The sequence below is a fragment of the Strix uralensis genome, chromosome 2, assembly GCF_047716275.1.
Source record: "Strix uralensis isolate ZFMK-TIS-50842 chromosome 2, bStrUra1, whole genome shotgun sequence".
Taxonomy (NCBI): Eukaryota; Metazoa; Chordata; class Aves; order Strigiformes; family Strigidae; genus Strix; species Strix uralensis.
This window is the reverse complement of record NC_133973.1, coordinates 4,537,041-4,554,183: the sequence shown is the minus strand read 5'-3', so window position 1 is coordinate 4,554,183 and position 17,143 is coordinate 4,537,041. Positions and strand designations below refer to the sequence as shown.

The window sequence follows — 17,143 nt, the reverse complement described above, 5'->3', positions numbered from 1 at the left end:
GACAGGCTTTCCCTCTTCCTCCCCTCCCCATCCCCATCCCCGTCCCCCAACTCCATTCCCCGCCTTCTCTCAGCCTCTCCTGTACACACACACACACATACACACACGCACTTTACTGCCAAAAACTGTCCTCCGCCCCCCTCCTCGGCTAACTTCCTTTCAGCATTTTTTTGAGCTGGATAATCCTAGGATTTGTAAAACGGGGGAAAGGAGAGAGTGAGCGAGCGGGAGTCAGGACAGGAAGCTGGTTTCTCGTTCCTCTAACTGTCCGAAGGCAGGAGGAGGGGAAGGGGGGGAGCCAAAGAGGAGCCTTGTGCAGACTCTTCCCCGGTCCCTTTTCATTAGCCCGTTTGAACTTCCAGTCTCCTCTGAAAGCCAAGAGAAGGACAACAACCAGACTGGGACGCTTTCAGCTGGAAGTGGCGACAGCACAGCTGACGAAACCCAGAAGGTGGCCGTGGAGGGTCCCGGGACCGCGCTGAGGGAAAGACATCCCCCCCCACCATCATCTTCCCCCAACTTGCCAGCTCCGATGTGGGCACCCGTCCACCACCCACTTCCCTCTGATGAGAACCCTTCCGGGCTCGGGCTATGATCGCTGCTGCTGCCGACTGGGGAGCCTCCTCTCACCCTGACCTTCCTCTGCCACAGGAGAAGCCCAACATCTGGTGGGGATTAATGTTTACTTCTCTGGCTGGACGCTGTACGGGACCCCCGATGTTGCTCCCTGGGAGCGGGACACGGGCGGTGGTCTGAGGAGAAGAGAGAGATTTTTGTCGCCCAGCGTGAGGCCGGGGGGAGGGGGGCAAGGCAGGAGGGGGGCGAACCTCTTTTGGGACTAACCTCATGAAGAACAAGGGAGCCAAACAGAAACTCAAGAGGAAGGGAGCCGCGAGCGCGTTCGGCTGCGACCTGACGGAGTATCTGGAGAGCTCTGGGCAGGATGGTAAATGCCTCTTTATTCTCACTCTGGTTGTGGAGGAGCAGAGCGCGCGTCCCCCTTCTTTTACTGGTAGGACTGCAAAACGGACCTTTCCCAAGGCTGAGGGTAGACAACCTGGAGCTCGTTTATCCCTGGGAAGTGGAGTCACTGCCCAGTTACTCACAATGAATGAACGATCGGAAGATTGCTTTGGTGACGCGTTTGCGTGACCCTTGCATGAGTAGTGCTAAGCGTGGACAGAGGTGGACAGATGTATGTTCCTATCCTCCTGGTCGTGGAAGGGAATAGCAGGCTTTTAGGGAACTACGTTCAGAAATGAAAAGTGCACTTAGCATTGCCTCCTCCCAGGATTCAAAATCCTCCTGAAGTCCAGGAGACTAGAGCGTTGCAGGGCTGTAGGGAAGAACTGGGAATGTCCTATCTGCCCCTTCTGGATGCCAGTACACTTCCCGTATTGTCCTTTCACTGCAGGATGGAGACAGGACAGAGACTGGGGGGAGGGCATGGAGTAAGGGATGGGTGTGAGGTGTAGGGGTCAGCTGAGCTAATATTTTTACTACCCTGACTGTTATCTTTCTCTCCTCTCCTCCTCCCCCTGACCTCCATGCCCCCAGGTATCAGATGAAAACATGGTAGCTCAGACAAGAGCTAACTCCAATAAGATCAGAGGGTCCTGAGCTTGAAAGGGTCAGTCCCTGATAAGGGAAGGAGCAGAACGATTTTTCTTAAAGAGGGCTGGATGACAAGAGAAACAGTTGTGAGTTTGGCATGCAGAAAGACCTGCAGTTTAGCAAGAGGAAAAATAAATATATGCCTGTTACCATCCCTGATGTTAGCATTATGTTATAATTTGAATTAACTAACTTTTAGCAATGTCAGTCTACTCTGACCAAAAAAAAGAAAAAAAAAAAAAGGCTTCTAGCAGCAATGCCAGCTTTGTACGGGGAGGGCTGTACAATCAGGTCTTTCATTTGCTGATGAGTATGGCTGATGGAGTACAGTGTGGAACCGCACTGGCTGAGGGATGGACTACATAGCAGTAGTCCTTTCCGTTGCACAGTGAAGAGGGCAGTACATATATCACTAAGATAAAGTGTTCTGTATGTGCATTTACTTAGATACAGGGAAAACCAGTCATTCAATTTCATTGTGAGTTGTCCGTAACAATTACTGTATCTTTTAACTCATACAGCCCTTAAAAGCAATTGAATTGAAATAGCAAAAATAACAGACTTAATGAACTGGTATCACTTTGCCAGTGCAAGGTACAGATAGATAAATTCCATCCAGTGCTAACGTGAGCTGCCGTGGTGGAGGAAAAATTTACAGCTGTTTACAGGAACACTGAGAAACAACGCCAGGAAGGCAGGCACAGGCGGTATATTCTGTTGAAGCAGCAAGGGGGATTTTAAAGGGAGAAACATAGTTACTGCAGTTGAAATTAGGCCAGAACAGCAAAATTTATTACCCGAAATCCCATAGTTTTTTTAAATAGTTTTTTGGGCACAAGAAAGAAAGACATTGTCTCAAGTCTCATTTGTGGGATGGTTCACAGTTCCAACCTACTTATCTCTCCATGCTGAGGAGAAGTGGGGGAGAAGATGAAGTTCCTTTCCCTTTATGCTGTAGTGCTATTTGCTGAATAGCACATCTTGTTGCCCGGTGCCGTGGGATCCAGAAATGAAAGACTCAATTGTTATAGGTTTATTGGGAAGGGTGTAAGTTAGATTGGTACAATTCCATTTGTCAGGACAGGGGGAGAAGAAACGAGAGTATTAGAGATACTAATTTTGTTGCCAGTAGGGCTCTCAGGATCAATAGGAATGTGACCAACTATGCCAAAGTGACATCCTGGGAAGAAATGGAGGTTCAGATGTCACCACGACATCACAAACTTGCAACCTGTAACTATGAAACAAAATTAGAAGAGCGTTTGAGGTATGAGAGATGATTGATTTGAGGATAGTTGAATTGTCCTGCTAAGAATTATTTCCAGTGACAAGCCAGTGGTTCGGCAAGCAGGGGCTTTGGTAGAGATGTAAAGCAGTAACTTTCTCTCTGCTTTAGATAGTACTCTGTGTTTAACTGCTGGGATTGCATGCTCTGGGTGTTCCCTACTTGGAAGCAATGAAGATGTAAGACAGTTCACGGTATCTGGGAGTGAGGAGGAAGGGGAGAGCACTTTGGCTGCTGTCCAGAAAACATTTTGTTGCGGATCTTTGTGAAAGAAGGTTTTAAAATGCACCCAGAGGGTTAACTGGAAAAGAAGAGGAGGCTGTAGGACAGTCAGGACACTAGTCAGATCGGTTGTGCTTTCATGCTCAGGCCTGCTTTACGCCATCCTGCAGTGCTGCTTTGTGTGACTGGTCCTGCACACTTGCACAGGCAAAGAGAAGTGGAGATCTGCTTGGCTGGTGTTGAGGATGGCAAAGGGAGAACAGGGGATGGCCAAGGCTAGTGTAGATGGTTCAGTTTGGCTTTTTTCCCTCCAGACGAGTACATGGCCATTACAGTTAGGGGGTGCTGCACTACTTGTGTGAGGCTTTGTGGAGGAGATGCAAAACTTGAGTCCCTACATGCTTGTGGTTGTTGAAGAGCAGCTTGCGCTTTCTTCAAGGACCTTAGCCCTTGTGTGGTTGCCAAATTCCAGTGGAGAGAATTATATTCTGCTTAAGGTATCAGCATTTCCTCTCCTGTCGTTTAACTGTTTAATCACTTGCTATGGTCTGCTTCAGAGATGGCTGCGTTTCAGCGACGGGTGAAAAGATCCTGCTGTCTCCTTTACCAGACAGATGTACCTAAGGCTCTGTTATAAAGAGCTTTATGATAATACAATAAAAGCTGTGGCCAAACTACAAAGTATTTAAGAGCGGTGTAGATGGAAACACTTTAGCAGGTACGGAGGGGTAGCTCAGGAGACTAAAAATGTGATACAAAGCCTTCAGTTGTAAGTTGATTCTTCACATCTGACCGAGGTCAGTGGTGATGGACAGATGTTGCTGTCTGGTAGCTGGTTTGAAGCTCAGATGTGTTGAATTTTCTGTATTTCAAGTCAGTTCCTGTCACTACCGCATTTGACCCTACTTGGCCTTTTCCTGCTGGCAATTTCTACACAGAGACTGGTTGTGCTCCTTATGGGGGCAGACTGCTATCAGTGCTCTCAAGCATTTAAAATCATGACTCAGGCCACAAAAATCATGAGATCAAATAAAATCAGAGCTGGGTTCTTTTTCTTCTTTCTGTTTTCTGAAACATCTGTGTGCTTCTGAGTTAGGTTTTCAAGTCCTTCTCCTGGCAAGAGGGCTAGAAACTTGGGGAAAAATTAGCCTTTCTTCCTTCCCACTAAAATTCTCAAACAATGACTTTAATAACAGTGGATTTGAGGAAAAGCTCACAGAAGACATAAAAGAATGGTGGCTGGCAATACCAATGTGCAAAGGTCATCTGATTTCATATAGTCTCTGCCAGCACTGAATCCACGTATGGAGGCAAGTGGAGCCTTTTGGAGTGTCAGAGCTTCACTAGAAAACAGTGTCAGGCTTTGGGCACGGATAGGCACCCATGCAGGAGGAATTTAGTGCTAATGCCCTCTACTAAAACATTTTCCTGTGTCAAACTTTATTAAAGTGTTGCACGGGTGCAATGGAGCTAACAGATATTAGCCTTGAAAGATTAACATTAGAGCCATGTTTTGGTCTCTTGATAACCAGCCTGGTTTCCAGAGGAGAAAAGCGTGTAGTGTCCCTAATGAAGTCAATGGCAGCTGCACATCAGACCCCCAGTTCCTGTAATAACAACAGTATAATTTTCAAGTGATGGATGGGCCAGTGGAGAAGACAAGAGGCAAGGTTGTGCACAAACCTTAGTTGGGGCAGGACGGTCTGAACTGCTTAAGAAAACAGTCATGAAGGGTAGTCTTGCTTCTGGTTACACCACAGAAGCGTTGTAAGAGGGGGCTGAAAAAGTCAAAGCTGTTAAAGTGAGAGAGACTAAGTCAAAATGGAGTTTAATATTCCAAATACTTCTAAATGTGGGAGATTCCAGCTGGGATTTCAGGTACACAACCAGGTACAAATTCCACATTTTAAAATGGAAATACACACAGCATCTACAAAAAATGGATTGTACTGGTAGAACATAATCCAGTCTTTTGCATAGGAACCACTACTGATTTAGACTTGCCTTGGATTCATTCGCTTAGAGCCAGGTAGGACTTGGAGAAAGGCTGAATCGTTTCCTTCATTTCTAGTATGATGATGTCTAGATGTCGGGATAAGAGGTGCTACCAGGACTGCAAAAAGCCCAATCACAGATTAGACACCTTGTTCTTAGGGTGCAGGTCAGCTCTGTGTGTCCAAGCTTCCCCTATTTGCTGGAGAGTTAATTCTGCTGTTGCTGTACCCTTCTGTGGTTTCTTGCACATCTGTTTCCTGCCTGATGTTGTCTGGTTGGGATGCAATGAGCTCAGTTTTTCCCCTTAACCCACTCCCACACTCCCCACAGCTCCCTCAATGACTCTCATCCTGAGCCTGTAGCACCCAAAGCACTTTCTACCTCTTTGTCTAATGCTGCTTATTGGCTTTGTTTGTTATTTGCTGTAGAAATAGGGCTGCTTCGTTTGAGGAGCTCTGAAGGCCACCAACTGCCTTGTGCTCTCCACTCGAGGCTCCTTCTTGCCATGGCAGAGAGCAGGGCTGACCAGCAGCCCTCCCTGAGGCTGGGGAGGGAAAGGGAGATATTGTTTGCAAATGTAACACAGGGAGACGGGTGAGGAAGCCCTTACAAGCCCCTGGATTGTAATACAGGGAAGGAGAAAACATGGGTAGCCAATATGATATTTTTCTATGCTGTGGGGCTGTGCAATGACTGCTTCTGCTTTGTCACAGCTGCATTTGAAGGAAAGAGTAAGGAAAGTTTTCATTTAGTGTTGGTGGTCTCATAAAAACATGGTAATTCTGTCTTGCGCTGGCTCCCCAAGCACAATCTTAACCACTTTTGAGAGCTGCAGTAGGTCAAGACTTACTCGAGTGTGTCCAGAGAAGGGCAACGAAGCTGGTGAAGGGTCTGGAGCACATGTCGTACAAGGAGTGGCTGAGGGAATTGGGGTTGTTTAGTCTGGAGAAGAGGAGGCTGAGGGGAGACCTCATGGCCCTCTACAACTCCCTGAAAGGAGGGTGCAGAGAGCTGGGGATGAGCCTCTTTAATCAAGTAACAAGCAATAGGACAAGAGGGAATGGCCTCAAGTTGCGCCAGGGAAAGTTTAGGCTAAATATTAGGAAGTATTTCTTCACAGAACGGGTAGTTAGGCGTTGGAATGGGCTGCCCAGGGAGGTGGTGGAGTCCCCATCCCTGGAGGTGTTCAAGAGTTGGGTTGACCCAGAGCTGAGGGATCTGGTGTAGTTGGGATCTGTCAGTGCTAGGTTAACGGTTGGACTAGATGATCTTCAAGGTCCTTTCCAACCTAGATGATTCTGTGATTCTGTGAAGACTTTACTCTAAGGTAGGCAGGTACATCTGAGGGAAAACAGTAACAATAATTCAGCAGTAATATGCTTTGTACAAAGGAAAAGTGGCCTTGGATACTCTTTGGCTGTTTCGGTACAGCCCCTTAGCACGCTATCTTCCGCCTGATTTTGATGCTACGTGTTTTGTTGTGAAGCTGCCTTGTCTGTCCTCAGAGGGATGAGGAGACCTGTCACTCAGGAAGAAAGTAGTTTGCTTTGAGAACAGACTCCCTTTGGAGCCAATCGTTGAACCTGCTACCCAGATGTGGAACAACTTTTCTGGGTCGTGTGGCTTTCCTTCCTCACACTTGTAGGTGCAGCTGCATGTGTTTGTGGGATAAGAGCATGAAGGGATGTGCGTGAGAGTGCGTGCAAGTCCATAGCACATGTAAGTGTGTACACACAAAGATGCCACTTAGTATATTAGATGTGTCCACTTAGTGTATATTTTTTTAAGTGCTTTTCCTGTGTTGATGTTTCAAAGTGAATGTATGCCCATGCTTTTGGGTAGGTGCTTTTGGTTAGCAATGCATGCAGAAAGTCCTGGGAAAATTGCTGAAGGATCATTAATAGCAATGTGTAGGAAAAAGACAAGGCCTTTTTTTTTTTTTTTTTTTTAAGTCCCCTTGGAAAAATGAAAATGCCACACGCTCATTTAATCTGCTGCAGAAGATTGAAGAGCTGCATTCATCCCGCTCTCAAAATTAGAAACTGGCACTGGGGATTTCTGTCTCAAGAACTGATCGAGCTGAAAAGAAACCTTTTCGTCTTTCTGTAGCCAGATTGCTTTCAATCCAGATCTCTTCCCTGACCTACCTCCCTCTGAGGCTATACAAACACTTGTCTCCCTGCAAGGAAGGAAGCGGCAGGAGCTAGGAGGAGAATGGGACAAGAACATCCTTTTGGGCTGTCTTGAAATGCATTAGTCCTCTTTTGTTTTTTTGTTTTTTTTTTTGTCTGATGTGCTGCTGCAGTCTCCTCTACATTTTCCCACTGCTGATATACTAAGAAGCCCCATGACCTGTGCTCTGTGGGGTCTATCCCTGGCTGTAGTCAAGCGTGGATACATAAGGTGCATCCCCTCAACTTTTGTGACGGGAGCAAAAGGCACAGCTGGGCTCTGAAGTTTTGGGGCAAAATGGGGGACTGTGTTATTGTACAGTGGAGGAGAGCTGTGACAGAGGAGCCCTGGGAGGGCATGAATTGTCAGGTGGAGGAGCTGGGCTGGGTTTTGGGGGAAAACAGCTCCTTGGCCTTTCAGGGTCTGCCAAGGCATGTCCAGCGGACAGGGGAGTGAGAAACTCTGCTGCCAAAATGGATAGTGTGTGGGAAATTATTAATAACATAAAGGTTGCTTTTTCTCCACCCACTCTCACAAGTGGAGCATCACATTATGAGTCCCAGATATCAGCCTCTATGGCAACAAAGTGAGAGCAAAAAGACACTGGGAACAATGGGAGCAGAAACCATCTGTCTGCTTCTGTTACTGTGCTGTTCCTCCTTGTTTTGGATGATGTTTATGCTACTTCCTCAATCTGTTTCTGGTTCCTGGGAGCTGGATTTTTGCATCTTTGTGGCACAGTGTTACTGCAGTTAAACACTCATGTTGCGAGCTCAGCTCCTTGTTCTGTATTGACTTTCCATTGCTAGCACTGTATGATTAGCAGAGAGCTCTTCCACGCTGCCTCCTGCTTTACATTTCCCTTAACCAAGAACTGCAGGAGGCACACATGTTGTTTGCATGCACTAAGCCCCACTTTGATCCTGCCTTCTCCCCCACTCCCTGAAAACAGCATGAATCACATGGCTTGCCTGCAGATTCTAGATTAGAAAACGTATTTTGATTTAGCAAATGTTTTCTCTTTGTTGGTAGCAGCTGATTTCAGCTGAACTTGGGAAACCAAGGAGTAGGGACTTCACTGCTTGTGGTATCACAGCTCTCGAAGGTTCAAAGAAATAACTGCAGTGGATGAAATGCTGGCACTGCACAGGGTGGATGTACAACATAGGCTGATGTGAACACGTAATCTGGGAGATCCCCAATTGTCTGAAGTGCTTGGATCCAAAATTTTGCTGTAGGCCTGGTTCTAGTTTGGAGAGCTTGTGACACAAACAAAATGCTAGAAACCTTGCATCTGTAACTCGGGCTTTGCATTTATGACGCAGTTCCACAGCAGCTGGCAGTCAGTGTTATGCCACAGATTTATGTTCCAGTGGTTGTCCTTTAACGGTAATAGTGGAAATGAAAACAGCCTGTCAGTAACGGTATACCCAGTCCAGCTCTGAAGGGCCTGGGGTGGGGTGGCTGTCAGATTGACTGCCCACACCATGGCTTGGACTGAATCTCTCATCTGCACTGGATGTGGTTTTCCTAAGTGTGAAATATAAATGGAGGGTGATTAAAGGATGGAGAGTTACCAGCATCTGCCTCCAGTCCTGAACCACCAACAGGATGCCAGACGCACTTAGAGCTTTGACATGGAAACCTACACATACCTCATTACAATACAAAGGCTGCTAACTGGCTCCACTGCTGGTTGTTTTAAGGGCAACTAGTGTTGCTAGTTGCCGAGTAGTGTCTACTTTCCATACATTCCCAGAGCCTCAAGCCCCAGCTGTCCTTTGTTCGTATGCCAGAGCCTTCAGCTTTTCTGCTGATAACTTCAGTGAATGTGTTTTGCATTGTCAACAACAAAAAAACCACCTGCAGCATGTTTACAATGGACACAGACAGAGAACAGTGTAACTTAAATTGAATTTAGTGTTAAATTAAATAATATGGGGCAACTGTGCTGACTGTATTATTAACTTTCATGCTTAATTCAATAATGTAACCCTCTGGTTTGTATATTTATCTGAAACCACAAGCAGACTTTCTGGTCTTCTGGACCAGTGTGATTGCAGATATGAAAGTACTTACCATGGGCTTAAGACCTAGCCTGTTGTCGGATGTTTAGGCCCTTGCATATAATGAAGTTACAGATACCAATACTAAACTTCACCCTCACTCAAGTGCCAGATCAATGCTATCATTGTGTGTGAGAGCAAGGGGTTCAGTCCCTAACGCTACAAGTCTTTTGGCACACACCACGTAAATGGACAGGGAAATCCCAGTCCTCTTCTGTCTCACCCTCCCGCCTTGAACATGACCCTGCAGCTGGATTAGATTCTCCATTTTCAGCGTGGTGGAGGCACTTTTGATCTTAACAGGGGACCAAAAGGGACAGAGCACTTGCCTTCAGTTCCTCTACCTCAGGTGCTGTCCTCCCATGTGGGAGCAGCAGCCTGGACTAGGTTCAAGCCAGCCTACCTCCACCCTGGTGCCAGCAGCTGATGCTGTGTTCCAAGCAGTTCTGGGTTGGCTGGATGGCTGGTTTGACTTAGGTGATTTAATGTCCATATAGGAAGAGTTACCTTAACAGCAGTAGAACGTGTTACAGAATCACAGAATTACTGAGATGAGCAGGGACTTCTTGAGATTTTCTAGACCAAACCCTCTTCTTGAGCAGGTTTGGCTTGAGCCAGTTGCCGAGGACTGTGTCCAGCTGAGTTCTGAATATCTCCACAGATGGAGATTCCACAGCCTCTGTGAGCAACCCGATCCAGCCTTTGACTACTGTCACATTAAAAAGGTATTGTGTTCAGATGGAATCTCATGGTTTTTAATTTGTGCCTCTTTTTTCTGTCAGTAGGCACCACTGAGAAGAACCTGGCTCCCTTTTCTGCATTCCCTCCCATCAAGTATTTGTTCACAACAATAAGATCCCTCCTGATCCTTCTCTTATCCAGGCTGAACAATCCCAGCCTCTTCTCATATGAGAGGTGCTCCAGTCCCTTAATCATCTTTTTGGCCTTGAGCTGGGCTTGCTCCACTAAGCCTGTCTGGGCAGCCCAGAGCTGGACACAGGACTCCAGGTGTGGGCTCCCCAGTGCTGAGCAGAGGGGAAGGATCACCTCCCTTGACCTGCTGGCAACACTCTTCCTAATTCTTCTGATATTTCTAGTAATTTATACAGTTTCTGTCAGAAATCAGCCTTGGTCTTCCAGCCTAGGCTGGCAATTTCAGTCAATAACTAACATGCAATTAGGACGGTGTAAAGGATCCTTGCTGCTCTGGTTAATGCTGAAAATGAATTGACTTTTCACAGAGGGCCCCTGTTTTTTTAATGGTTTCTGCAGTTTTTCTGCTGGCCAGCTCAAATGAATTAATGTATGCTTTATATAATACGCTGATACGCTGCATCTTATGAAAGCTGTGCAGAGCCTTGGCTTAATAGAAAGCCTACAATTAATGCTATGAAGCAGCACACCATTCTCAGGTGGCGGTTGTGCAGCCTCCCCCAAGGCACTGTGCACCAAATCGGGGGCTTGTGGCCGGACTTGTTTCTTTTGGGGTGGCTGTGTTACGTGTCCTTCTCCAGCACAGTGACCGGGCAAGGGGAGGGGAAACGTGCATCCCCGTGCAAGATTCTCAGCTGTGGCTGCTGCTCTCAGAAATATGCCCTGAGCAGCTGAGCTGGATTCATAGCCATTTATCTCCAGCTCCTCTCTCTGCCCTCTTCTACACTCAAGACTCAGCTAACTAAATGCCTTTGGAAATGCTATTATCTCCTGTGCTCTCTGGGGCCAGGAGCAGCTTGAAGATTTATCGTCTGGAACAGGAGGCTTTGTTTAGTTCTGTAAAGCACAGAACAGTTAAAGACAGAACAAACCTAAACCGCAAACCAAACGCAAAGCTCTCTTTATATGTCATGTCCTTTTTTTGCTCTCTTCCATCTGGGAACGTGTGTGCATTTGGTTTTGTAATGTCATTAAATACTGTCACATGGTGAAATTGTTAGAGGAGATATACCTGCATCTCTAAAGTAGGGATCGAACATACAAAGGGCCAGGAGACATTCCTGCTGTAACTAAGTTGTGTAACTTGTTTCCTAAAGAGTGTTAGACAGGCGACCAGGTCCGATTCTCCAGCACAAACTTCATTTAAAGGATGCCGCTGCTGGTTTTCACCAAACACTCAGCATTGGTACTGCCTTTCTTTTCTGAAAGGTGTCGGTGTGTTTGCAAACTTTCTCTACACGTGGGATGCGGGGCTGAGAATCCAGGTTAGATCTGTGCCTGATCTCACCGTATATATTCACTGGCTCATCAAAAAAATGCTGATTTAGCAAACCCAGAACACGGGGAGAAAAGGTGTGTGTGGGGGTGTGTGTGTTTATCTGGATCTGAATATTTCAGCTGGGATATTTTTGATACCATTAGTATTCTATATTTGCCATCTCAGCAGTGAATGTGACTGTCAGTCCTGTTGCAGACAGGCAGCTTGGCAGCACAACAGGGCCAACCAGCCTGTGGAAAACCCTTTGCTCCATGTGCAACTAGTGCTTGTTTTTCTATTCATCTCTCATTACGGTGCTGCTGGTAGTGATGACAGTCACACCTCAAGAGGTTTGGAGGTGTGATCAGGCAGGGTGAGCCTCCTTCTGGATCCCTTGCGTCTGTGCTGCAATTTGTGTGAAATAAATAAGCTGTCAGCGGGACTGAATTGCTTTCTTTCCTCATGCAGAATCAGAGAGGGGAACAGCTTCACCATTTTGCTTTCTTTTTTTATCTTCCTAGTGTGCTCCATTTGGTGTTACATTTTCCTTACCCTTGCTCTGGTCAGGTAGTTTCAGATAGACGGGAGGCTAAATGAGAACAAACTCTCTTGTGAGATTTATTGCATGTTCTGCTTCTAATCAAGCCAGAAAAATAGAGCAACAGACTTCCTTCTATAATCCTGTTCTCTCCCTTCCAGTCCCAGCTGGAAATCAAAAGTACAACAAGGTAGAGGAATGCAGAAAAAAAAAAAAAAAGTTAAAACAAATGTCCTGGAACCTCTAAAAGGAGCATGGGGTTTGGCCTGAGGCAACAGCTCAGGGTTACAGATGGGGTGTGGGGGATTCTCCCTTCCCTCGAGTGTTTTCAGTTCCCCTTACTTAGTTGGGTTTTTTTGTTGGCTTTTTTCCCCCCTCCATTTCAATAACTTTATTGCCAGGATGGCAGTATGCACATGTTGCCAAAGTCAATACATCAAGCATCTGCGCCTAAGGCGGGCTTAGGAGCGGTAAATGGGAAGAGCTGGTTTTGATCTGTTGAGTCCATTATTCTTATTTCCTGGCTCGATAGCGAGCACCAGTCACATACTGTTGCCCAAGGTTTGCCATGTAAAGCCACAAACGGGGTCGGAGTCAGAAAATCCAATTCTGGATCCCAATGGCTTCAATTTGAGGTCCCCCTTCAGACTTGCCAGAACCTGAATGAGGAGTGACATCCTCCTGCAGCCCCGTCGCTCGATCAGCCAGGCCCAGGTGACCCCGTACCTGCTGTCCTTGGCGTGGCAGGCAGACAGCAACCGTGGAGGCAGCCCCTCGGCACTGCTCGCAAATGGGCTTCAGAGGCAGGGAAGGAACTAATGCAATAAATACAAAGAAGGGCTAGGAGTCCTAATTAGTCCTCATTTCTAGCCTGTTAAAATACCCATCTGTCACTCTGCTGCAATAATGAGATTTGAGAAGATTAACTGGATACTACTTAGGCTCCTAACCATGGCAGCTCAGTAAGTGTGCTGCTGCTCAGCCTTAAGCCGTGCTTGCAGCAATTACACCCTAAGCAGGTTTATGTCTGGTTAGCGCTTGCATGGGAGTTGCCGAAAAAAATCTGCTGCAGGAACGGGGTGATTCAGAGGATGGCAAGTGTAGTATCATCAGTTCAGTGCTGCCTTGGCATCATTTAGGGAAATGTTGCCATTTGGGCACAAGGTAAAACAAAGGTCCCAATCCTTTAAAAAGAGCTCTGGTTTATCTTTTGTTTCTAGGTGATAGGGACTTTTTAACACATGTACATGCTGTGCTGCGTCTTTCCCTTTCCAGAAGCTATTTCAGCTGGAGCCATGACTTGTTTTTTTCACTCAGCGTCCTAAACTGTCACGTAGTGTTGCTCTGCCCAGCTCAACAGCTGCCACCTCCCAGCCTAGAGGTGGGTGGAGTGAGTCTTGTTTTTGCAGTTTGTGAAATATTTCAGGATGTAAGGCGCTTGTTAAATTATTGATGTTAGCTCTTGGGCATTAAAGACAGACGTGAAGTGCAGCTCTGGATCCTAAGGGCTTTGGAGGCTTATCCCTGCCCTAATAATGGTTCCCTACTTTGGATTTTTCATGCATCTCTTCCTACAGATTTGAACTCACTGCAGGATGGTGAAAGAATTTAGCAGATGGACAAAGGGTGACAGCAAGGCTTTTCTTTGCAACATTATTTACCTATGAGGCAAATTTAAGTGAGCATTGGTAGAAAAAGGAGAAAGAGACATATGTGTTTTCTTTGGGAGAATGGGAAAATCAGGGAAATGTGTTCTGCCTCTTGACAGAATGCTTGCAGGATATGAAAACATTTTGCATAACTGTGATTCAGGGGACAGTGCAGGTGCACCTGTCATCAATTCTTGTGCTCAAGGAAAGATATTTTAGCTTGTAAAGTGCCTTATTTCTCTCCCTTTCCCCACACTTCTGCCTCCTTGGAAAGAGGCTGGTAGCCATAGTGTTACCTTACCTCATGGTGACGCTGGTCTGGAGGCTGGGACATTCAGTGTCCTCTCCCGTGTTTGACGAGGGCTCCCATATTAGGGTTTGAATGGGAAGTGTTCAAAGGACTTCTCCCTTCCCCACCCCTTCCCCACCCATTCTCCCCTCCCTGCGTCGGGGCGTTGTAGTTTCGCATAAACCTCTTGTTTATTATGGGGGAGAGGAAGGGGTGAGGGCCATCTCTGACCCTCTCCTTTCCTTGGCAGTTTGCATGTTAATTAGCTTGTCCCTACGAGACAAGCCCGCAGCCCAACAGAGCGGTGATTCAGCAGCCGAACAATGTCCAATTATCCCGGCCTGGGAAGCAAGAGGCTGGCCCCCGGCACATGGGCTCTGCGTCCCTGGCCAGATGGCTCCTCAAACTCACTTGGCTGGGCCAGGAACGCTGCTTGGGGGATTTGACACGTGTCAGCAGTTTTGGCTGAGTGCTTTTGCGAGCTACCAGCAGCACAGTTGTCTGAAATATTGGGAAAAGTTCCACACACCCCCTGGGCAGTGCCGTCCACTCCACGCCCCGTGATGAGGCTAAAAGGGAGCATGGACCTTCACGTGTGAAAGGAGATTTTGCACCCTCAGCTTGGCTTCCGGTTTGGTGACCTGGTGGAGGTGTAAGCAGCTTAAAAGCACACCTTTTTATTTTCTCATTACATTCCAGTGTTTGTACACAAATGAAGGTTGAGTTGCTCAGATTGGAGTTTGAATTGCGTAGAGCGAAGGAGGTGGTAGGAGTCACACTGGTGGCATGCTGCCACTGCTTGATTCAGTGAGAGACCTTAGACCACTCCTTTTTCCACATCTTACTCCCCTCAGTGATTAAATGATGCTGGTATTGTCTTCTTTTTGGTACAAAGTTCTCAGTATTATTATTGTTTTTATTATTATTATTAAATGTGGAGAGTCCCAGCTGTTTTCACCACCACTGAAAAGTGGACTCGAAGCTGTGGGGAGTGCCGCCTTGGATGACAGTGAGGGCAGAAAAGGATGTTGCTTGTCCATCTCACATGTTTCAGGCAGGCCCCATACCAAGAGCCTCAGAGGGAGTTGTGAGGAACATCAGGGTGGCATTACATACCTAGAGAGGAAGGTTGCTAGCTCTTCCTTCGGAGTTAGGTGAGGCCTCTGCCCCGATACGTGACGTTTTAGCTTTGAAGAGAACATGACAACCATTTACCACCTAACCCCTGGGTCTAGGAAATGGAAAAACAATGCAGCATCTATCTGAAATAGCAGAAGAGATTACCCTAAACTGGAATTTGGCCAGGATGCTGTCTTTAGTTCTGCTAATCTTGCAAAAAAAAACCAAGGGAAAAAAAAAAGTGCTACAAAGACTTTCTGCAAGACTGCAATCTTCATTTTATAGTCTCTGATTTAGAAGGGAGAATATGCAATAACACGGCATTCTCTTTGCACACCATGGGACATGGTTCATTATTGGCTCATGGAAAGGACTGCCCCTTACAAGTCACCGACAGCAATTTCCATTGGTTCTGGTTTTGGGACAAGGCCCAACCTTAGGTTATTGATAGAAACTAATGACAATGCATCCAAAGAAACAGCTAGGAAGGGAGAAGTGTGGCAGAGAAATGAAAAAGGAGACTGGAGGGAACAAATGGGGAAAGGGAATAAGAGCAAAGGTGGAGTGGAGACAGCATGTGAGGAAATTCCAAATGCTTGAAACGGAGGAGGGGAAGGCTGGAAAAACTAGTCTGAGAGCAAAACTGACCTTATTGGAACAACTGGAGGCTGCCAGTGAATAGTAGAAGAGAGAGAGCTGTAGGTGGGAGAAAAATTCATAATCCTGGAAGCTTTGATAGTAAGGCTAGAGCAGATGAAGACATGGTTTTCTGGGTACAGATGGCCAGAGGATAGACAGGAATAGTGTTCATCAGAAACAGTGGAGAGCAAAGGAAGATGCTCACAGTGCCAACAACTCTTGTTATCCAAAACTCCTTTTCCAGATTCTTACCCCAAACTGATCCAGGGCGAGAGGTGAGGGAATTATTTCTGGCTCCTTTCAGCCCTTGAAACAAGCTTGGTTTTGGAAAATGCAAGGAGTTGCCATTGAGTTACTGCACTGTGAGTGATGCATCTTTTCTTCAGCAAACTACATTCTTTCATTCCCCCTTTGGTGCCTAACTCAAGTTAAAAAGAGCTTCAGTCTCTGATCAGTTCCAGAGTGTATGGGTGTGAGCAAGAGCAGCTCTGTCTTGCTTGGATAAGCTTTCAATACTTAATGTTTAAATGTGCCCAGCTTCATTGCCTGCTGAGGGCATGCAGTGCCGCAGCTTCCTTTGCTTTGGAAGCCTGTGCTGTGAATCAAAACTTCTCTGATTTTAGTGTCCAATAAGTTCCTCCTTTTAGATCATGTAATTCATCCCCCTTTGAGATAGACGTGTGCAAGAAGATAAACTCTGCCTGGCTTTTTTCTCCCTCTGAAACCCATCAGCCATGTACTAACATCAGGATACAGGCCTTGGCCTGAAGTGTGTGGCTCAGTTGTGTTGGCTGCGGAGAGCAAAAGCAAAGAGATGATTGACTTATATGGCAGTACTGTAGCTATCAAAATGTAAGGAAGTTTGATTAAGTATAATCTCAACGCCCTTTTCCTGCAACACCCCTTCTTGTGTTTGCAATGTGTTTGTTAGTGTCTCAAAGCCCTTAGTACAGCAAGATCCAGGAGTCAGAAAGACAAAAGAAACAGCCCAGAAATCCAACTGCTTGGTATTTTCCTTTGACGAAACACAGTGCATTAAGGGATTTTTTTGTTGCTTCCTCTTTCCTTGCTTCCCCTTTCCTTGCTTCCCCCAATATTTGTTATTCCCAGCAACGACCATATTTACTTATTTGCATTTACTTATTTGCCTCTTCCCAAATCACTGGACAGACAGGGGCTTCATCAGGGAGCAGTTTAGCAGGACTGCTGGAGTGGGCAAAACAATGGGGCTTTAATCAGGGCGCCTCCAGCAGCCGCTGCTGGCCAGAGGTTTCTCTGAATTCCCAACGTGGAACAGTTGCCTCTTTCATGAAGTGCCTGTGGGATGAGCACAGGATTGCTACACCCAAAGCATTTTCATGCAG

The 17,143-nt window shown here is 46.5% G+C and overlaps 1 protein-coding gene across 2 annotated transcripts in view; it reads left to right on the top strand.

Moving 5' to 3' along the window:
* The first annotated feature begins 258 nt into the window (after window positions 1-258).
* ARHGAP31 (Rho GTPase activating protein 31) overlaps window positions 259-17,143 on the top strand; it is a 63,508-nt gene continuing 46,623 nt past the window's right edge. For both annotated transcript variants that reach the window (XR_012626698.1, XM_074853018.1), the window contains exon 1: window positions 259-946. Coding sequence is in view for 1 of the 2 variants with exons in the window: in XM_074853018.1 (XP_074709119.1) it covers window positions 847-946 (100 nt within the window). In the remaining variant the exon portion in view is untranslated. The remainder of the gene's footprint in view (window positions 947-17,143) is intronic.